Source organism: Desmodus rotundus, chromosome 2 (assembly GCF_022682495.2).
Source record: "Desmodus rotundus isolate HL8 chromosome 2, HLdesRot8A.1, whole genome shotgun sequence".
NCBI classification, from domain to species: domain Eukaryota; kingdom Metazoa; phylum Chordata; class Mammalia; order Chiroptera; family Phyllostomidae; genus Desmodus; species Desmodus rotundus.
Window position 1 is genome coordinate 186,280,502 of NC_071388.1, and position 23,921 is coordinate 186,304,422.

At 43.8% G+C, this 23,921-nt stretch overlaps 1 protein-coding gene across 3 annotated transcripts in view; it reads right to left on the reverse strand.

The window, feature by feature from the left end:
- KLF7 (KLF transcription factor 7) overlaps positions 1-23,921 on the reverse strand; it is an 85,044-nt gene that overhangs the window by 23,752 nt on the left and 37,371 nt on the right. Inside the window, exon 2 of one of the 3 annotated variants that reach the window (XM_024563954.4) lies at positions 20,921-21,349. In XM_024563954.4, coding sequence (XP_024419722.1) covers positions 20,921-21,349 — 429 coding nt within the window. Of the gene's footprint in view, positions 1-20,715; positions 21,350-23,921 lie in introns of all 3 variants that reach the window. The other 2 variants (XM_045198157.3, XM_045198156.3) reach the window with 2 other exon arrangements.

The window sequence follows — 23,921 nt, forward strand, 5'->3', positions numbered from 1 at the left end:
AGGCCATGTTTAATGACCTTAGGATCCCCAAGACTCAGAATGTTAGAGACATGCCAAAGGCCCTCAATCAACTTGATCGGACAAACATACACATACATTACTTGTCCTCTTTCAAACCTTCCGTTAAGCATTGTAACCTAAACCCTCCCACATCCTCGTTCTGCCACTCCATAATAAAAATAATTGGGAAGAAAACACAATGATTAAAGCCACCCATAGAATCCACATTAACACACACACCACACGCGCTCACCCTAATCTGCAAACAACTCAGCACAAACATGCTGACACCCACATATGCAGAAACACCCTCACGCAATCTGTCAGCCTCTATACCTCTAACCTCAAACAGCCCTGATTTTGTCAGCTGCAAACCCATGACTACGAAATACTTTCTCTTCATTTTCTCTGGAATCTTCATCTTGCTACAAAAAGGGCAATGCAATGACATAAGAAATATTAAGATGTGGTAAATTAGACCCTATATGCTTGCTCTGTCAAGTAATTAATTTCCTAGCCACTACATAGTATTCCAATAGTGCAATATTGTTACAAAATGCAAAATGTACATTGTTTCTAATCAACACTTCTGGCATTCCACACAGACCAAGTTTTCACAGTTATTCTGCTTTTGCAATGAAGTAGGATTTCTCTTTTGCCATGTATACATTAGAATTTCAGAAGTCGAATGTTTCATGGTAAAATGTCTGCATGGCAGACTAAAGAGAAACTGTGAAGATGAAGAGCATAGCAGCAACTGCAACTGCCGCGTGTCCTTCGATACTCATTCTCTCCTTTTGTATAATAAGAGCTCCCCCCAATTTTAGTGGGGTTCATTGCCACCCAGAATGAAGACTCTCTGTCGCAGCTCCTTCGCAGTTGCATGTTAACACAGGACCAAGTTCTAGCTGATGAGATGTGAGTGGAAGTGACAAGTGCAATTTCAAGCTGCATTTTTTTATAGCTGCATGAAAACTAGGTTCCTAGAAAGTAGGCCTGGGGGTAGCCATCTTGAATTGCGTGGACAAGGCAATTTCTTCAGGGTGGAAGCCCTCAGGACGGGCGACCAACGCGATGCAGTGAATCTGGGCTTCTGACAACTTCTCAGAGCACAGCCTTCTGAGAGCCCGGACTTTTGTGTGAAAGGGAAAAAAGAATCTTATGTCTTCTTTTAAGTTTCTGTTGGCTTGTGTCTCCATCACAAATAGTTTCATTTATGTTCTTATTAATTCAAAGGGTAACAGCCACCAATAAATGAAAATGATACACGTCCAAATGGCCAGAACTTACAATATAAACATTACTTCATATCTCCATCTCACTTCTTTTCTTCAGAAAGGTCACCAGACCTTTGTTAATAGTGTCTCATGTGTGCATCACTAAAATATGGTGTATACCAGGTTTGTCCAGAATAAGTCCAACCATTGTTATCATAACGAGACTGGTTTGTGTGACATCGCTGTAACGTGGCAGCCAAGGAGAGTGGACTGGAATGTCCATGTGTGAACAATGACAATTCCACTGTACTAGTCGGGGGTGGGGGGGTGGTAGACTCCATTGAGTGAGCATGTGTACTGTGTGGCCATTGCATTCAAGATGACTGAGAGAGTACAGCAATGAACCTGTATCAAATTTTGCGTTAAGCTTGAACATTCCTCCACGGAAACATTTCAGATGATTCAGAAGGCCACAGCTGTGGGCAACTGGAGATTGGCAGCTTCATCACGACAATACGCCTGCTCATGCATCACGTCTGGTGCAGAGTTTTTTTGGTGAAACATCAAATCACCCAGGTGTCTCAGCCTCCCCACAGCAACTTCTAGCTTTTCCCAAAACTAAAATCACCTTTGAAAGGGAAGAGATTTGACTCTCAGTGAGATTCAGGAAAATATGTGGGGCAGCTGATGGTGATTGGGAGAATTGTGTGAGGTCCCAACTTGCCTACTTTGAAGGGGACTGAGGCATCATTGTTCTGTGTACAATGTTTCTTGTATCTTCTTCAACAAATGTCTCTATTTTTCATATTACATGACTGGACACCTTCTGAACAGACCTCGTATTTTACCAGGCCTCATATTCACTGAAATATACTTGGCTTTTCTATTGGATATATGGATGGTGGAATCAAACCCTGATGAGATATCTGTATTTGTCTTCTCACAAAGATATACAAAATAATGAGATAATAAATGTACTAGTCCAGAGAATATACCTTGCACAATCATCCTGAGCCAAGACTTATGCCCCAACTCCACCCAGCCTTGACTGATGATGGTGTTTTACAAATCCTGGGGAAATGTGCTGTTGACTAATATTTACCATGCATGAGTTATGTGCCGGGCACTATAAAACACTAAGGGCTTTATGTTTATTCTCCCCTTTAATCCTCTCAATAGCCCTGTGAGACACATGCTCTTATCTTCTTCCATTTTATAGATGAGGAAACTGAGGGTCAGAGAAATTAAGCCACTCACCAAGTTTGCCAGCTTGTAAGTGGTACAGTCAAGATTTAAACCCAGGCGGTCTCACCTTCAGAGTCTACAGGCTTAACCACTACCTCACTCTGCCTCTTCTTTAATTACCTACAATCACAACAGAATAAATGTTTACATTTCCTTTGGAAATATTTGCAGATAAAAGAAATCTTTCAACTGGAAAGAATGTCAGAACTATTTAGAGGCACCCATATAGTAGCTATTCTTTTTAAAAATAAATAAGTGAAGGAATGTCATCTCCTGAGACTAGAAACCAGGGGTGTGACCAACAACTCGCTCTTCCTGCCCCAGGTCCCACGCTCTCATCTTTAGCTCATGCAACAGTATTATTTGCTACAGGACCTCAGTAGGGGGTAAGCAGTTAATGTTCCTCAGAGGAGACTGATACCACAAATTCATGTTACCAAGTGTGTTTCCATTTCATTCCCTTCACTTTCTCAAAAATCATCCCTGTCCCCTGACACAGCCCTAGAAAAACAAACCCGAGATGGAAACCCCCGAGGCCAATTGCAAAGCAAGGACTTCACTCTTAACCCCACCTCGGCTGCCTGAAGGCCCTGCAGGGTGGAAGGGTGGAATGAAGATGGCTCACTGTTGGAATATTTCTGCAAACTCCTTAGCAGGGGTGAGAGGTTCTTCACCCTCTGCCGTGTCCTCACCTACACCTCACCCAGAAACTGGCGAAGAGGGAGATCTGGAGTGTGTGTCCAGAGGCAGAGAGGGACACGATGGGGCTGAGGAATCAGGCAGGGGCCAGACCGCGAAAGCTTGAAGAGCTGCTCGGTCCTATCTGAGTTCACAAATGGCCCCTGAGCACTTGGAATGTGAGCCATCTAAACAGGGACGTGCTCCAAGTATCAAACACACGCCAGGTTTCAGAGACTTGGGGAAAAAAGAATGTAAAATAGCTCATTAATCATTGTTTATATTGATTGCATGGTGAAATGGTAAGTTTGGATATACTGAGTTAAATAAGAGCCTAATATTAAAATTATTGAATTAGCACAGTGAATTACTTTTTAAATAAAGCTTCTAGAAAATGTAAAATTGTACACGTGGCTGACATTATGTATCTCTACCAGACAGTGTTCTTAGGGGACCACACTTAAGAATGTGGACTTTACCCAAAGAGCAATGGAAGCCACTGCGAAGTTTTAAGCAGAGGTATGACACAGCTGGATTTAAATTTTACAAATGTCACTCTGGCTACCAAATGGGGAATGGGCTGCAGAGGGAAGTGAGGAGACCCTCTGGGAGACTCTACGACAGTCTGGGAGAGGCAACATAGTGGCTGGAGCAGTGATGGTGCTGCTCCTAGCAGCAGGGATGGAGAGACGTGAACAGACACAAAACACAGAAAGTGGTGCCAACAAGAAACGGGAATAGATGGAATCCGGCGGAAATAAAAGGGTACGCATCAGGAGTGCCTCCCAGGGTTCCGTTATTAAGCGTGGGTGGTCATTCAGCTTCCCCCCCCCTTTAGTAATTAAAACATGCAGGTAAAACTGGCCCACCAGGTTACCCTGGGTCACGGTTGAATTCCCCTGGAAGGGGCATACATCATGGATGCTCTGGGTACTCTGGAACTAGCGCATGCTGTTCCAAAGTGCTCTCCTCTGAAGAGCTCCCAGAACGAGTAATTCAAGATTCTGCCAAGACAAGAAACACTTAGGAAAGCTGTCGGAAACGATGAGGGTAATTGCTGCTAAGACCAGGAAATGGGCTGAAAGCACAGCAAATGGGATGGGCCGTGGTGGAAGCAGGGAGGAGGAAGGTCTTGCTCCTGTGCCCCTTCCTGGCTTCCTTCCTGGGGAATTCCAGCAAAATATTGCAGGAGGCTCCAAATACTTTGGAGTCAGACCCGAACTTATCAGCTGCCTACCCTTGGGCTCTTCTAGGCTTCTGTTTTCTGCTCAGAAGGATGGGAAAATCATCCCCTGCCTTGGCAGGGTTCAGGGCAATGACACAGGTACAGGGTTAGTCTGCCCCAAACTTGGACTGGGACCGCTCTGCCTTCCCCACTTCTCTCGTTTGCTCCAGAAAGGGGCATCAGGTATGCATAAACTGCCACCCTCCAGCTCTCACCTCTCACCAGGAAAAACACGACAATCGCAAGAAAAGCTGGGCAGGCTGTTTCAGCAGTAACAGCTTCTGCTGTGGGGACATGGGTGGAATGTTCCTTCCAGGACACGCGTTATCATGAATAATTAAAGCGAAGCAGCTTATTAAAATAAATGAACAAAGGATGCCTCTGACACAGCAGCCACTTTTTAATTTTTTTTTTTTTTGGTTTTAGGAGAACATTTTTTCTCAGTTACAGCTCCTTCCAGTTTGATCATCTTCAGAAGCCTCCCTATCAATTTGGATAAATTAGCAAGCTTCTCCTCTGTATGGAGCCACAGCCATAAATCACCAATATGAGTGTGTATAAAATTATATAGCATGGGCCCAGTGTAATAATAAACACATTTATATTTTATAACTGCTGTTTTCTCCACCTTCGAGCCAGCTCACTGCCGGGGCCCCAGGGGCTCGCCCGCACTCCCTACCAGCGCGTGTTCAGCAGTCCTTCTTTGCGCTGTTTTCCTGCCCCCTCCGCTCAGACCACTATCTGCCAAATGCCAGCCGGCTCCTCTTTGTGCTGCGGCGGCCAAGGAATCATTCCCGCTCGGGGCCCTCTGTGCAGCACAGCAGAGACACAAATGAGCAGGTGACCTTTCAAACCGTGGCAAAACGGGCCCTTGACCCAGAGACCTCCAGACTTCAGTGGTTTCACTGTCTACATCAGCCAACTGAAAAGAACTATGTTTGCACAATGTGATTGTGTTTACACAAAGATTTAACGCCTCAATAGAGCAAAAGCTGCTCAGTTAATTTTAATTATTGCTTTATTCTTCTCACAACAGATTAAAAAAATGTTTAACAGTCAGCTCGTGGTAATTGATCCCATAAGCTTTGTGCCCATGGTCCTCCCAGCTCATGCGCTGACAGCAGTGGGGAAGATGTATGAAAGGGTTCCTTCAGCTGCAAGGATTCCTTCCAGCCCCTGCCTTTGCTTATTAACCGTTCTCTGTGGAGAAGATGGACGCCAAGGAAAACCACAGAGAAACTTCAAGACCTGCCTGTGGGAGGGGGCAAAAGACACACAAGTGGGTTAGAAAGCTTACTAAATGCTTAGTGGCAAGTCCTAAGCAAGGGAAAGGCGAAAATGAAATGGGAGTGGGGTCCTGCCAGTCATAATGATTTATTACCATCCCTTCTCTGGCAGGTAGAATTAATAAAAGGGGGAAGTAAATCTGAAAATACAAAGATGCACAGGAACACAAGATTGGACAAAGAACCCAATCCACTTTTGGGAGGCAAACAAGCCACCAAAAAGTAGAGCCCTTAGGAGTCATATGTGTTATTCCTTGTACCTTCCAGGAATTTGTCTTTTGGTGGTAACATCTTTTCTTCCCTCAGATCTCTGGCAGAGGTTGCAAACGCCCATTGCTGGGAGGTTCCTGTCGATCCCATTGGCAGAATGTTAGTTAGAAAGCGGCTCGTCACCACGGGCTTTTGTGAACACGGAGGAGCGACGGCTGCGCGCAGCAGCGGGGTCTTAACCTGAGTCTGGGACCTGTGCTTGTTAGGGGATTTGTAATTCCGGTGTCGAGCAAGTGTTTTTCTCTTAAGACATTTAGCGCATCCATATAAGTGAGACAAAAGGCAGATAAAACAGGATTATCTTTAACTACGTTTATCATATAAATAAAAATAAAATTACAAATGATTTGTTCAAACTCCCCTCCTCTCTGATTTGCCTAAGACAACAACGTGCAACTCACACACCAACATCCACCTACCCACAGCTTCCCCCAACCACTTCTCTACGGGCCTCCGTGTGGGGTTTCCAGTTCAGTGATGAAAGAGGACTCCAAAGAGAAGTTTCCACTTACAATTTCTGCCCCCACATTTTCTAAACTATGCAATTCACTGGTAGTGCGGTATCATTCTGAGAATCAATACCTTGCATTTGTTTGCATCTTCAAAACTAGCTTGCATTCTTAAAAGAGAAAAAAAATCAACTAAGACCAAGGATTAAGTGCAATCAAAATAGAATATATGACAGTCACTCCATTTTCTTCGCTGCTCTGAATTTGCTGTCACATTGGACAAGTAACAACTCATGTGTTACTTTGCATATGTGTGGAATAGGTGGGATGGCAAATACTAAACAATTTATTTTGCTAAACCATAAATACAACTAAGTCCATTTCTATGCTGTTTTAATTTAGCACTGCCCACCCCCCTAAAAAATAGCTGATTTCTAAAGGAAATTCCATTGGACGGGGTAGGCTCTACAGTCTGGCAGAGAAACCTTTGGAGAAAGAAATCATTCTGAGACCCAGTGTTCTCATCTGTAAAATGGGAATGAGGATTTTTCCCACGTAGGCAGACGGGGGCAAAATGAAATGGGAGACGCGAAAGCAGTCGCTAAGCTATAGGAGCACCAGAGATGGCGTTGTCACTGTTTGCTCACTTGCCCGAAGCCAGGATGTGGAGGCGCCCGTGGCGGGCTCGGTACCCAGCTGCTTCCCTTCCCCAAAGCCCATCTGAGCATGCGTGCCCCAGCCTGCCCTTCCTTCAGCGCACCTGCTCTGGGGGGCCGACGAACCCACCCCCGCGGCGCCAGCCCATCGAGATCCACACCACTAATTCCCGATCGGACCTAAAACTAAGGTCCAGCGACGACTGGGGTCCAAAACAGGGCCCTTACCATGACCCCGGGAGGCCCGCTCACTGATCGCAACCTGTCCGAGCGGCAGGGGACAAGCCAATCTGTGTGAAAGACACAGATGTCACGTACTCCCTACAGCCACTCTGACACGAATGAGAAGAATAATGTCAGCAGTATTATCTCCAAACGGCTAGGACAATGCCCCACAATTATAATAGCATATTGTCCAGTGTATCTGGGGATGACACGTCTGACAATGTTATTTTCTATGCATGTGAACGTAGCTGAAAGGGCCAATGCATAATTCACGTCTCCTGCCAAATGCAAGCATAAAGTACGCATCCATTAGATGCTGCCATTGAAATCCTTTCACCTGAGAGCTCGCCTTTCTCCCTGGAACCAGAGAGGTGAATGAAAGCGAGTGCACCCAAGTGCACATACTTCAATGCAGTTTTCCCAATAAAAGTTCTATTTTTCTGACTGAAAACACTTATCCTCAGTCTTATTTCTGCCCTAGGAGTCAACCTCCTTTCTGATAGGAACCGACTGGTCTAATTCAGGGAGGCCGCTGCCCGTGCGAGGACAGGTAGGAAATGATCGTTAGTGTCTGGTCAGCTGGGCCTGTTTCCTGGCTAAAAGCCTCCCTCCCTCTCGGCAGCCTGGCAGCTCCTGAGTCAAACCCCTGCCTCAGCAAAATCTCGGGGCAGCACGGCCAGGAGCCTACGGCGAGGGGGAGCGGACGGCGGGAACGGCCCTCATCATCACCACGCTGCGCTGCGTCTGGAACGCGAGCCTGGGCGGAGGCGGGGAGACCGCCCTCACGTCCTCCTCCGGGATGCTGAGTCCCCACCGGAGTGAGAGATGACGCAATTTTTATCTGTGCTCAACTTTCAAAAGGTGATAAGAAGGCAGGCAAGGCCTGTTCTGTAGTCTTAAAAGAACGAGGATGGATTCTGCTGGCGGGGCAGCATCACCCAGGGAGAAAACGTGCGGGCCGGCCAAGGCTGCGCCAAGCCACGTGCCTCCACCTCGGCGCCGCTGACACGTGCGCCCGATGACGGGGTGGGGCCGGGGTGCACGCAGTCCCACGTAAACAGCGTCCCCGCCCTCCACGCACCAGATGCCAGGAGCAAACCCCGCCCTCCCTCCCCCCACCCCCATGTGACAACCCAAAAGTGTCTCTCCAGACATCAGCTAATGTGTCCTGAGGGGCAAAATCGGCCCAAGTTGAGAACCGCTGCATTAGGCAACTAATGAGCTCACATTTGGGAGCTCGGCAGGGCGAAAAGCTTTGCCCTCGCACAGAATGGCCTCGTTAGCCTTTGAGAGGAGGCCTCAATACCCGCCTTGGCCAGTCACGTGACTTTCACGTTCCCGCCGGAAGCTCATCAGCCTCACAAGTTCCAGAAGGGTCAGAAAGGCCCAACGACCGTGGATCGGCTCCTGTGGCGAGCAGGCAGCCACGGGAGGAGTGAGCACAGGGCGTCCGCCTAAGGGCTGAGGGGCTGGATCCAACGCAGCTGCTGCCCAGGAAGAGGCACCTTTGTCTGGTTCGCACACAGGCATACCCTGGGTGAGCAGCAGCCCTGCTGGGCTGCCTGCAGCAGACATCGGATGCCTCTTCCCCAGCTTCGTCAACTGCTCTCCCTCATGCACGAGGTGGCTGCTTTGTGTGAAGAGGAGAATTAGCAAAGCAGGTTCTCCCGACAGAGGGGAATCCTAAGGTTGAAGCAGACAGTGGAGTGTCTCCTTTCCTCAAGCCCCAAAGTGTGCCTGTGCTCCCACTATCGCTCTAAACATGGAGACATCTAAAGAATAAAGATACGCCCACCCAGAATAAAGAGAGGGAGCTCAGAAGCGGGCACGAGTGTTCATTTACAGCCGAGGCTACGACTACTTCGGCCTGTTCAAAGACCCCTGCCTTGCGTTCCCTGACCACACCCACGGGGTGACTGAAGAGTGGTGGGCGAGACAGACACCGGGGACTTCTCTGGACTTTTCACCCCAGGTCCCACCTCGGCCAGCAAGGGACAATCCGTAGTAACACATGGCAAGTTGTTACTCTGACAATCTGCCATCAACAAAGAGGGGACCCTGAAACAATCAAAACCACCTCCTCCCAAATCCAGAATATAAAACTTGTGAAGCAATGAAGGGATTGTCCTGACTTACGATAGCTCCTCATAATCAAATGGCTAAGTCTTTTAATAAACCAATACTTCTGAGTGATTAACAACTAGTCCTCTCAATAAAAATAGCAGATATAGGACTATATCTGCTCCATAGTTCTCCTCTGATAATAAGGTTTCCTTGTGCAGTTTGATCGTTACTAGCTAGCTGGTTTCCTTAAGATCTCCGCAACACTGCAATATTCTCTCCATTATCCTAGCCTGGTTCGATCTATTTTAAGGGTACTCTGAGCAGCAAGGATTCCACAGCCTGATCTGATCTTAAGAGTGGCAGGGCTTCTTGCTCAGAATAGAGGTCCTCCTGCTTCACTTTCAGTCATGGATGGTAGGTCTCATCAGTGTGGGAAACCAGAACCAGCCATTAGCATCAAGTTAGAGTTGCCTTTGCGAACTATTGCTGTGCGTAGTCACAGAACATGTTCCGAGTTTTCTCAATAAAACAGCTCCTTCCCAGGGGGATGGAGTCGCCTCTTTCAGGAGCCCCAATTTACATACATTTCTCAACTATTTAAAGTGGAACCTCCTTGAAGCATCACTTCACTTCTAAAGAATCTTTCTCCCTACACTTGCAGTGAAAATGTCAATACTGATGAAATGGAAACCTTTACTTAAATAGGAGATACAACTATATGGAAAGTAATTACACTTCTTTAAATCACAAAACTGGTTTTAGGTTTATTTTGCACCACATTTGTTTGTTATAAGGAAAGAAAATAAGGTGTGCAAAACATGCATTATTTCTATGTAAATACAATGGATCACCAAAAAGTACTTGAAACACGTGCTGTGAGCATGACAGGAATGAAATCTATAATGCAAATTCATGGGCCTAGAAGCTTCCCTTTGCTCCTTCTAAATGAATACAGCATTTGTGAAAATGTCATAATCACTTTTAGCCCATTTTATTTCTTACTTTAAGCCTGTATGATATCAAGAAGAATGGCTACAAAGGAATTTGGACCATTTAAGAGATAAAGTGGCACTATTCTTAATATGTTAAAAAATGCTGCCTTGTTAATAAGTTAGTAATTTTAATGTCTACGCAAATTCTATCGTGCCCATGTCAAATTTAGATGTATAATAATTTGCGAGTTCTTTCTTAAGAAGACTGAATCCACCATTTAAGTAATAAGTCTTCAAATGTCCTTTCTTTTGAACCATATTCAAAAGGTACGCAGAGAAAAGAAACACTTCCAAGATTCTAATGTGTTTTCATAGCTGAAAGATTTAGTTGAGAAAGCAGGATGAGGGGACGCAGGTGCCAGACATTGTGTAGAATTTGCACTTATGCTCCATTAATTGCCAGCATATCTTCCCTTCCCTTTTCCTTCCCCTCCCCCCCATTAAATCCCTCTGGAAAACAGCAGAGCAGCAGGCCCAGACTGGTACCCAGCAGCAACACCAGAAGCAGAAGTAGCCAATTAGCCTCCAGAACACAAAGGGGGAGGGGGGGAAATGATGCAGTTACCTAGCAACCAGAAAGAGCAGAAACAGCTGTGTAGCAGGCCCAGGCTGGTACCCAGGCAGAAACAGGATAGCCAATTAGCACACTGTATTTAATGCTGATGTGGTTTCCTAGTAACAGGCTGTACAAGTCTGTCTGTTGCATTTCTCCCTCCCTTCCTCACATTTTCCTCAATCATGCACAGTATTACTATTTGCCCTAATTACTGTTTCTCCACTGCTTCAAGCGGCCATTATTTTGTCCCCAGAGAAATTGGAAGAACTCAGAAAAAAATCTTCTGTAATGACAGTATTTAGTTCCAAATTCAGATTAGTTGTAAGCTTTGAGATACTAAACAACAACAACGAATGAAAAAAACCCACTAAAAACAAAAAAGCCAGCAGACTGCTTTCTGCCTAAATTTCTAAGTAGCCAATGGTACCTTTTCTACATGCTAATATTTACATGTGGGTGAAGCAAAAAAAATTTAATAATGCGTACTGTCATTTTGCCGTTCACTACATTTTCGAATAGGCTGAATCCTGTGTACTTGAATTTATTCCTATTGATTTTCTGACACTCTCTGCTGAACACTAGGAACATAAAATGTCTTATTACCAATATCAGAGAAGGAAGATGTACCTTTTGTTGCTCTTTTAAAATACTAATAGTAGTTTCAATAGGCTCATGACCAATTGAGAATTCAATATGAAGAATCATAATTTCCTTTCTACAACAGGAGTTGAGTACAGGTGATTCAAACACCGTGTTAGAAGTTTATAATCACACTAATGAATTCCAGTGAGGCGACATTAAATCACGTAAACACACAAAATTAAGACAGATAACTTTTAAACAGGACTACCTCACAGCTATCCTAAATTATTTCCTACTGTATCTTGCTACTCTTGTATATACTAAAATACATACCAGGCTCAACCTTTTGCTTGGGTTCTATTCATCAGGGTACAGATTATATAATTCTACATGAGACTCATAGAACCTGTCTCACCTAACAGTGGCTTCACTACTGGAACAATCTATAGTCCTTCTCACAAAACTGCCTTGTTGTGAAAACAGCAAAGGCTGTAGAGCAGCAATTTTCAAACTTTTCATCCCATGGCATATATAAATTAATTACTAAAATTCTGCAGCTCACCAAAAAATATATTTTTTGCTGATCTGACAAAAAAAATAGGTATGATTTTGATTCATCCACACCAGACAGCTATTGTTGTTGCCTGTTGTCATTTTTTTTATTTGACAGGCTAAGGAAAAAAAGGTCAGTGTCCCTGACTAAATAATCAGGTATTGAATGTTTTAATAATTCTTGCAGTGCATGGGTTGAAAATCGCTGCTCTAGAGAAAGACATCACACACCATAATACACCTAACTGGGCAACACTCTACCACGAAGGAAAAGAACTTTCTCAGCTGAGGGTGGCTTCTGGCTTCTGGCTCCCAACAAAAGGACTGATGCTTTTCATCAACTTTAGCTCACCTAGTGATGCGGCTGAAACTATGCCATTCTAACAAACTTGGGATTTTTAAAAATTTTACATTGGTTGCCTGAAAATACTATGCATAATACTATTTTACGTGACTGAATTCCATAAATTAAATGTCAGTTCTAGTAATGGGAAGAGGATATGTTCTGAAGGTAGAAAGACAACAACAAAACAACCTCAGTTATGTTTTATGATACCAGATGAGTGGTTTATAATATAAATTTACTAAAAATTTAAAACTCATAACCTTTGAAGGAAAAAAAGGAAAGCATGTATAGTCCCAAAAGGGTGTCTGCCAAGTAGGCCTGGTTTGGGACAAAGGTGGCCCTCAGTTCCATAAGGAACTGGTAACAGGGCATCCTGGTCTCCCATTTCTAAAAGTGTGACAGGTCGAATCCTGGTCAGTCCCCAAGTCAGCAAGTACAGAGGATAAAGAAGAAAGTAGGGTGAACAGAAATATGGAACAGACCAGGAAAAACTTATCCTGACTACAGACACTCTTAAGTAATTTTAGTGGCTTGACCTCCATTATACAAGCTAGTCACGTCTTCACACTGGCGGCTGAACATGGGAACACGGCAGGAATGGGGAACAACGCCATCACTGGTTCACCAAATAACCAGCACATTCAAAAGTCACTAAATTTTGATTGCTGTGAATGGTCTTGCTTCTACTAACATTTAGCCTCATAGCTGCCATGACAATACATTACTTTTTTTAAATGTCTGAAAAGAAGTTACTCTTAGAAAATGTAGAATGTGGAAAACCTAGTAGCAGGGGAGGGGAACAGGGTGGGAATGGAGGTAGGGAATGCTGCTCTAGCTTCCAACACACCCCCAGCTTGTCTCCCTACTTGCTTGCAGATTCCTGAAATTCCACTAACAGTCTCCCACAACTGAACATTAAAAAAAATAATAATGAAAGATTTCAGTGTTTTACAATGGTTGATGGACTTGTAATCTACCAATCCTGTTATGGCTACCAGATCCTTTCTGATATAAAGGAGACCAAAGGAAAGCTTCAAAGGCAGGAAGTGACTTGGTGCAGAAAAACATCAGGTATAAGGTGGGGCATGAGGAAGGAAGAAACTGAAATTTCAGAAGGAGGTTTGCCTAGGGCAATCCACTTCACCTCTACTAGGGTGGGGACAAATCGAAACTGTCTGGTCAGAAAGAGCCAGCCTCTCTCCATTGGTACCTGAGTAGCCTGGCAGAGCTTTGAGTCCCATTACGAACAGGCCATGGTCAGTGGGATTCCCAGAATTCCATTCACTTCTCAGAACTAACCTCCTTCCATGAGAAGTATGTTTTCTCATGATCTGTTTTCAAGGTTTTAGCTGTAATTTCTACTAAATTCAAATTGGATGTTTTTTTTCAAAGAAAAACACTATTTTACAAATATTTTTTTCTCTCCTTATATTTTAACTAATCTTTTTAAAAGAGTTATTCCAGTGCTTAAAAAAAGGTTTTTGGGGTTTTGTTTTTGCTTTTATTTTTACACATGACTTTCTTAAACTCTTTTTTTCTCATTTAAACAGAATTAATTAATGTTTCAACTTCAGGAGACATAAGGAAAGTATTGCCTACTGCCAACGAATTTTTATACCATCTTAGTCCGCACTCTTTACAAAGCTCCATTTAACTTTCCTCAAGTCTCCCAATACGTAAAGGGCAGCGGTGATCATCATGGTCATTAACATTCTTATTATAACAGAAACGCTTCTGTACGTTATCCACTTATTAAAGGGAACGGTTTCCTTTAAAGTTCACATTTGGCCTTCCCAATATCATTCCTTCAATTGTCCAGATGTCTCATGACCCTCCTCTCTATTAAACAGAGATGGCCCAACCTTTAAATCCTCAAATTTCTATAATTCTGTACTTCCACTGCCTTTTCTGAAATGAGATTTCTTGATTCTCTTCCCTCCTTCCTACCTCCCACCCTCAATGCATGCTCTATCCTCTTTTGAGATCAGTTTCCAAATGTAATGACTTTATGAAAATTATACTTCAGGCTTTTCCATCAAAAAGCAAGGTCTTCAGAGACAGGGAAGGAACAGTGTCTCGTATAGTAGGTTTTCAATAAATAGTGTATGATGAAATATGTATTCATTTCCAGTTTTTACTTTGTCCTCCATTCTTATTTTAACATGTTTATTTACTTTGTGACTACTTATTATCCATTAAAAGGACATCTGGAGTAGGCACCTTACAAAGCCTACATTTATTACCATATTATAATGATAAAATAAATGCGCTTGCTGTGTATATGCTGAGATTAAGATATTCTGCCCAATATATGTTTACCTAAATTTATCTTCATAAATGTTAAGAGCCAGCATATTGCTAAATTATCATGTGGTGAAACTTGAAGATTTTCTGAACCATAAAATTCTCCCATTGTTTCCCACCGCCTCATTCACACTCCCTTTTACAAACTCTTTCTCTTAAATCTTGAATATGCTAAACCCAAGATATCAAACATTCCTATTAAACTCTCTCCACCTCGTGAACTGAACAGTTAACCCTTATTCTGGTTTCTATCCCATAATTGGGGTTTAATGAGTTTCTGCCTCAACCCATGGATAAACATCAGCAGCCATGTGTCTCAGAATATTAAAGGCCCTTGAATGTCTTAAAATTGCCCTATTTCAGTTGCTATTGTATAAAATCAAAGAATTCTTATCTATGGCACCAAGGAGGTTGAAAGTGGTCGATGGGCCCCCTAGAGTTCTAGACTGAGGTATTCAATTTTGTCCTGCTGATATGCCTGACCTTGAATTAGGGCTTCCATTTATATACATTAGTGTATTATCACATTGGCATCGTTTAAAAACATGCACAGAATCAATAAACACCCTGTCCAGAAAGAGAAAGGTGACTTATTTCGGAATCATCCATGCTTCTGCCGACCACTGACAGGAGGCCCCAGTCGCAGTTAACGAGCCTTCAGCACCCCCATTCTATAAACTGCCTTCCCTTCCTCCTGTGCTGGCCCCCCACGGCCCAGTGCATGACAGCTACAGGCACTTGGTACCTGTTCCCGGAATGACTGAATGAACAAACTAAATAAGATGCAAGCCTACGGGACAGGAGATATCGGTTGAATTTTAATTTTGCTCACGGCGGGTTATATAACCTGGGCTAAGACATTTTCATATTTTTGATCCTCAGTTTCCCCTACATGTGATAACGTTTGCCTTTCTTATTTCATAGGTACAGAGTGTCAACATTTGTCACTTTAATGAGTCCACTGGGACTGTTACAAGAAAGTCTCTCTTTAATACTTAGGTTTAAAAATGGTTTAATAGTAATGACCACAATAATAGTAGCTTTAGTAGTTAACAATAATGGGCCTGGAAATGGAAGACCATCCCTTTGTAATTTCCTCATTCTGGGTCTTTGTCACTTGATGAGGCACTTTGTTTTAAAGACCCTCCTACCTTTTATCTATTTAGGAGACACTTAGAGTAGTTCTCATTGTCAATTTGTATTTAAACTATATGTTTCTCATTTCCGCTTAATAATCGGTTATTAAGAAAAATATCTACTTGACTTCTTCTTCCCTCATTAGCTGGCATAAAAGAGCTTGGTCTGGAGCAGTGTTTTGTTAGAGTCCCGGCCCAGCCACTTAGGGGCTACGTGAAATTGGGCAAGTTGCTTGACCTCTCTGGACCTCATTTTCCTCATTTATGAAATAAAAAAAGTACCTGTGTCATTATATTAACATAAGGATTAAAAGGATTATTTGTAGAAGACTTCAAAAAATGCATAGCAAGTGCTTTATACTATTTGTTGAATAAGTAAAAGAAATATATTTCAAACTTAAAGAACTTCCATTATATGTATAAAATAACCACCTTTGTTTGCTTCTTAAACACAACACTCACCTTTTTGTTTGTAATATTTTGGGCCACCTTTTCATTTAAAAACAAGCCATTTCCATAAACCCTAATTAAACTTAAGAGATTATGCCACATCTTGATCGGTTATGACCTTCCCCAAAGCAGATATAAAATGCCAATGGCATGCTTATATTACCTTTCCATCTGCAAACATCCTTTTCATCCTTCATTGCACAATCTACAATGTTCTCATCACCACCCATGGATTAGACTAAAGTAACCCCAGTCCCCAGAGAGAACCTTCCAACTAGCATGTGTGAGCACATGGCCTCTTTTCTGCCTCCTCTGTGACCAGCCACCAAAGATTTCATTGCCGCCCTTTGTCCTGACTTTACTAACACGACTCACTCTTATTAGTATAAATGTGAACGTGCTTTTATATGAACTTCCATACTAGAAAAGTCTGCTCATTTAACACAGAGCATCATTTCAATCACAGGTTTTTTGCTGCTTTTTCTTCATCTGGGACGTGATCAAGAAGAAATGTGAAAAAGAATGGGTTTTTTTTTGCACAGCATCTACTAACATTTTAACAAATTGATTTTTGCTAAAAATAAGCATAATAAATTGATTTTTAGAGAACTGAAAGTAAAGGTTTCTCCTGCATCAAAATATTAGAATTATTTAGCTGAGTCCAAGAAGATGATCGTAATGGCTGAATCACTGAGAAAGAAAAATATATCATACAGAGAGCAGAAAACAGAGGGCAGAGAAAGGTCTGCGATGGCTCAGCTGCTGAAGGACATTTTCCACTCGCACCGGCACTAAGTGCTCTTCCCGATGAAGAAACCATATGTCCATTTTCATATGCTTCCTTTCACTGAGATTCTGCTGCTTCACAATATTCCCTTTGTCCCAGTCCTGGCCTCATCTTCTTCCACCGCCCCCACGCCCTGGCTCCCCATCCATAATTTCACCTCCTTGGATAACCAGTATTTGTGCCCTAGCTACCAACTTGAACATCTGCTACCTGGAAAAAAAATCACCTCATTGCCTAACATCCTCCAGAGCAAAAAGTTTAAAGGATTCAGCATCCTCAAAGAACAGCCCAAGGGGGTGGAGTGGGGGAGCATATCTTTTCTAGCTCAGTAAATTCTAAATTCTGTCTATATGAAGATTGAGTGAAGAACACTAAAAATTCCTCCATACGAGCAATCTCACCTTGCCAACAACGTGTTGTCTTTCTTGTGCACAAAGACCCACGCACTGGACTTCATTTCATTTTTGCAACTGTCTCCTTTTCAACATATCAACATACAGAAGAGAGAGCATATATACACCTCTAGAGAACAAAATGCCAGTATTTGTCCTGGATGGTTTTCTCAGCCTTTTTTTTTCTGTCCCCAAACACTTCCCAGCTGAAAAACAAGGAAGTATTTTCACTGAATTAAAGTGAGCCTTGTGTTAAAACAGCTTGCTTGAATCCAACCAGAACCCATTTTAAAAAACTTTATTTCAACATTCCTCAGCAGCTCTCCCCTATCCACTCACTTTTATCCGCAGACTCATCTCGAATTCCCATCACCATATACCTTTGCCCTCAAGCTTTTACTAGTCCATTTCCTTGATATGTCTGCACTTAATTTGGTTCCATCTTTCATGCTTTTTTCATTATTCTTAGTTCATCCACACCACATAAATTATCACCTTTGTTTTCAGTTCCCCATGTGCCCCATTCACACCAATTCCAAATAAATACTTCTGATTCTTATCCATTTAATCCAAATTAATTCATATTCCCTCCCTCCATCCTTCACCCCCATCTATGCCTCCCTCCTGTCTGTTTCTCTTTCTTATAAGCACATACTCTTTCCTCCATGCTTGTCTCTGAGGATGCAAGGCGATTGCTTCCTGTCTTGTCTTAGAAAAGGCCTGCTCTACATTCGTGTCAACTTCGATGGCCAATGCCTGCACGTCCAGTCTCACCCTCCACAACTGGTGTCCATGAGCGTCATCACCCACACACTGAAAGTGCAAGAGTGAGGACGGAGGGCTTCTTGCTTTTTGCTGGTATTTAACTTTGGCTAAGGGGCTTATTGCTAGTTTATATAGAGATGGGGGGGGCTTCCCATGAAATCATCACTGCTCAATATCTACAGCAATAGGAATAACTACAGTGAACCCTACCACTATCTTTTAATAAGCTCTTACAAGTATTTTACATACAGTTTCTCATTTAATCTTCAAAACAACCTAGGAGGTAGACACAATTGTCCCTGTTTTACAGATGAGGAAGATGGGACTGAGTAAGGAGAAATAATTTACCCAGGTCACAAACCTAGGAAGTGGCAGAGCCAAAGCTCAAACTCAAGTCCACCAAACGACAAAGCCCTGCTCTCAGTCACTCTGCAATGCTGCCTTTCCGGTAATGCACGGGGCCTGAGTGACTTCTCCATGCGGAGGAGTCTTCCCACCGCAGTCCAGCAGATGTAAAGTGGTGAGACGTGCTGGGGAACATCACGAGCTCCACCCTGATAATCACTGAGTACACAATGCCCCCCAAACAAAGCACCAAATAACACCTCCCTCCAAAGAGTGAGCCTCCTGACACCACGCATCTGTTGGGAAGAAGGGATAAGAAAAAGAAGGAAATGCTCTGAACTCCCCTCCTACCCCCCAGAAAGGAATCTCTGCTTCCCCAGAGCTGTCCAGCCACCATACTAGGCAGGACGTGGCCTGTCTTGGTGTCAGTAATTCCGAAATGTGTCCATCATCATGAATTCTATGCCCTCAACGTTCTCACCTCATCCTGTTTTCTCTGGTTTTGAGAAAGAAATGACCTTGAGGACAATACCACAGAGAAATAACACTGACAATAGGAAGCATTAGCCTTGGTGTGTGTGCAGTGGAGAACCTGAACGCCAGCTCTGATGGGAAACCATGAGTGGGACTCTGCACCTGAGCCACAGGGCTTAAAAGTTGTCTTAGGAGACCTTCCCATGAACCGAGCAAGAGCCACAAAGGAAATGAAGTTCAGAATAAGAGGAGTGCGTGCCTTAGTCCCGTGCTGAAAGGAAGCAATGTCGATGCTCATCCTCCCGTGGGAAGAACTTTGTGGCTCAAAATGGTGATTTCTTCTAGTCACGTTACACACCCCTACTGTGGGGAAGTTCTCCTGTACTGAGCAAAGACATTTCACAGAACCCCAGAACAGTAGAGCTGAAAGGGGCTTTAAGAGCCAGATTATATGACAGATGTGGGCTATGAGGCCCAGTGAGGTAAAGGGACACGCTCAAGGTCACAGAGGTAGTTAGTGGCAGGGTGAAAGCTAGAACCCAGGCTTTCCTGCTTTTCCAGCCAGTGAACTTTGCAGTGCATGATTCCTTGGTGGCACAGTCCACAAACCACCAGAGAGCACCAGAAAGACAAGTGGTGAGCCCCCAAAGAACTCTCGCCAGACATCTCCGAGCTGAGATTCATCATCCACTTCTCTCCGACAATATTCTTGCTCTGTGGCTTATACTTTTGGAGTTTCCCCTATACAGCCTGTACTGTGCCAAGCAGTAGGCAGAAACCATACAGGCAATATGCTGTCAGGGACTTGTTTAAAGCCCACCAATGACAGTAATTGCTCCTAGGATGCTAACACCAAGAGGAGATGCCAGGCCTAAAGCTTCCACCTCAATGCAGAAAACAAAGACCAGTTTCAAAGAAAATGCCAATCTCAGCCTTTTCTCTGTAAACCCCACTCTTCCAAATTGTCCCATCACTCCAAAGATCGATATGATTCCTGGGAGTCACCACAGAAGTCCTGAGTAAAATATGCAGTTCCCATCAGTCTCCACCCTGCGCCTACCACACACACAGCCACGTAATCACTTCAGCAACTTCTCAGTAACAAGCTCATTAAAAAGCCATTCTGCCATCTCTCCATAAAGCATGCGCCAGAGAACAATGCAAAAGAGGAGACGCCAATTAATTATGGAATGATCACATCTAATGAACTTTGAAACCCTCCTGCTGTTGACGGCTTTGATGAAAAACCAGGGATGCTGGGGAAAGAGTGAATGGGGACACCCTGGCTACCTTGTTTAACTGAATTCTTTCAAGTGTACCTCCTCAGATCCCAGTGTTGATCAAAACTGCAGAATGACACTCATGAAACAATGAAAAGGGTCAGAAAGGGACAAGTGCAAGTATCACACAGGGCTGTGAGTCACACTACCAGAGCCCCGTTCACACAACCTCAGAACTGTTCGATCCTACACTGTGGTCGGCATTGCCTCTGAAAGGGTCTCACAGCCAGCGAGTGACAAACCCGTGTCCTGTTCTCAGGACCTCTGGAGCTCTTAAGGTAATGAGGGAGTCATCTGCTTCCCCACCCCGGCCCTCCTGCCTTCCTATCACCTTCTGGTCGGCAGGGATGCCATTTCTTGGAACAAAGAGAAGCCCTTCCCACCAGGAGGCTAAAGGAGGAAAAAGAAGAAGAAACCACGTGCGGCCAACTTGTACCACTACCTGTGTGAGTCCTCTGGTGGGCCTTTAAGTGGGAGCTTTTTGTATAAACTTTCCGGCACCCGTTAAACTGACAGCGGTGAACCCTCTTCTTGTTTTCGGGGCATGCCTCAGCCCCTACCCCTCCTTGTTCACTGTCGCTCTGTCCGCTCTTAACTGTCCCGGTTGCCGCCACGGCTGCAGCTGCCGTTGCCACCCCTCCCACCTTTACTGAGCTGAGTGCGGCCTTCTTGGCCACCAGTTTCAACGTCACTGTGCCATCCACGGCTGAGAGAGTCTGTGAGGTTTTGACCAGATGGCGGCTGAGCTCAGGGGACGATGGGGGCGTTAATGAGGTCACTGCGTTGAGCTGGGCCTGGTTGACGGCTGTGTAGCTGTCTAGAGAAGAGCTGGTTGGCTGGAGACTGAGGCAGGTCTCAGATAGCAACTTGTCCCGAGAGAGCAAAATGTCCACTGCCGAGCTCTTCTCGCAGATGGCCGCTTCCACAGGGAGCAGCAGGGGGTCCAAGCGCCGGAAGCTCTCTTCAATGCACGGGGGAGGAGAAGCGTGGAGGAAACAGTCCAAGTCCTCGCCAAAGGTCTCCGAGATCCTCCGTGGCTCCGTCTGTAGGTAGCGTTCCAATTCAAGGCATGTCTGCAGAGGGGAGGGAGGAGGGGAAAGAAATAGCTATCAGAGGCAAAGAACACCATGAGGCCACATGATGACAGGCGGAGGAGGAAGATTCAGAAGGATACAGAGAATGGTTTCATGGCCCGCATCTGAAAGTCTCCTACTGAAAGGTGTGCCCTTGTTATTTACTCCTTGAATACTCCTGAAGGGTTCATAAGGTCACATCCTATGAGTTCAACTACTACACTTGATGGGAAACTAGAGGCCCAGGAGGGCTCTCTAGCACCATCAGATCCCAGAGAACATTCAAGGTTAACCTGATCTCCTGCCCCACAATCCAATTCAGCAGGTGAGATGCTCCAGGCTTCCCTAAGAGTTCCCACCTAAACATGAAGCGACAGAATCAGACAAGGTCTCCACAGCAAGACAAGACTCCCCATTGGGCAACTTTATTTCTCAAGTAGATGAGCAAATCACAAAACTAAGCCAATTTCCCAGCTTGCTCTGAAGAACAAACCACGTCCCCACTAACTAAGGGGCAACCTTAGGCACAGGCAGCCCCCATCAAGTCCTGCCTTGAGCACGGGCTCCCTGTCCATCAGGAATGAACACTGTTCCAGAGGAATGCCGGTACAAACACCCTGTTGTTCACAGTAAGTCATGCAAAATACAACTGCTACATATTTGGCAGCAAGGAGCACAAGTCCATTATAATCAAACACAGCTATCTGACTTATTAAAGATAAAACCCAATCTAATTTCAACATAAAGTTTTCAACTGGTAAAGAAATAGAGAAAAAGGAACAAGAGGGTCACAGTTTCAACAAATCTTCATCTCTGGTGCCTCTAAGTCTTTGTAGGATGGTGGAAGCACTTTTATGGCAAAATGGATATTTAAATTTCTGGTTTAAAAGCTTTCTGCACTTAAAAACCCTACTCTTCAAGAATCTTGTATAAAACCATGGTGCTGACTTAACACCAGCTCAATGTGTTCTAACTGCTGAGCTTCGACAAAGAAATACTGACGGCAAATTTTAAATGTGACTAGCTCCTAATTTACTGCCTCTGTACAGCTTCTGTGTTTTCAACCAGTGTTCTGATTCTAGGCCTTTATTCTGTTCAAAATATATTTTAATGATACACCTAGTTGTGTTGCATCTGTCAAAGATTTTATTGTGGTGACATTTCAAAAGATTGGTTTTTAAATCAACCTTCTGGTAAAACTCTGCATTACTGAATAAGAAAAACAGACTTGTAGCTATGAATCACCTTTGGGTCTCACTGTTGGTTTTTAATAGTATAAACTAATGACTAGTTCCAATCTTCATTCAACTCTCATATCACAAGTGTTCATTCAACTACTGTCTTCACAGCACGGTGCCAGGCTGTCTGCATGTTAGGAGCAGAAGACAGTAAGAGATCCATGAGATGCAGGAACAGAATAAGCAATTACAAGCTAAAAATGATGTAACTTTACAAAGCAAGGTAATAGCAAGGAACACAATAAAAAAGTGTGCTGATAAGCTCTTGGGAGATGAATGGGCAATGCATTCTACACTCTAGAATTCGGAGGTATTAACCAAGGAAAGCTTATTGGAAAAGTAACTTTTAATTCTACTTCACTTATTAATTAAATAATAGCTCTTGCTGAGTAGCTTCCCAACACTTTACATTTGAAACCAGCAACACTACCACCTTCTCAGGTCTAAGAATTTGCACTGTCCACATTGGCCCCTTTTCTGAATTCTATGTCTCAAAATTTCCCGTCTCATTGCTAGAAATTATAATTTTCTTCTCTGCAGTATTAAAAACCTCGGTCTAAGCTCCAGTTCATTCACTTCTGAATTAAAGGATCTTACTCCTGAAACCTCCCTTAAACTTCCCCTTCTCTTTTTCTTTTTTAAAGATTTTATTTATTTATTTTTAGAGAGGGGAAGGGAGAGGGAAAGAGAGGAAGAGCAACATTAATGTGTGGTTGCCTCTCATATGCATCCTCCTGGGGACCTGGCCAGCAACCCAGGCATGTGCCCTAGACTGGGAATTGAAGCAGCGACCCTTTGGTTCTCAGGCTGGTGCTCAATCCGTTGAGCCACACCAGCCAGGGTTCCCTTTCTTTTTTTAAACTGTCACCTACCCTGCACAGTGGCTGGCACCCAACAGGTACATAATGTTTATCAGACAAAGATAACATCAACTTTATACCATTACTTTAATCATTCTACTCTCATCCACTCTACAAAACCATGTGCGTGCACCCTATCCCGAACCCTACTGAGGCTGGCAATCTTAGAAATGACCTCTAACCCGTGTCTTCTGGAATACAATTGTAGTGCTGCTTTAGCTTCACCCAAACAGCAGAACCAAACCTCAAAGACACATATGGTCCAGGTAAAAATCAGCAGAATCATGGGTTATAAGCAGTCCTTGAGGCCGTTCCCTGCCTCACATGCAAGTCCTAGTTTATGACCCCAGTCACCACTGTCTGTACACAGAGTTTTTGAATGCTCTGTCCTTTTATATACTTTGTAGCTCAAAGATTTTAAAGTCACTAAAAAATTGCTGTGATTGTTAGGAAGCTCTTATTTCCTTATATTCA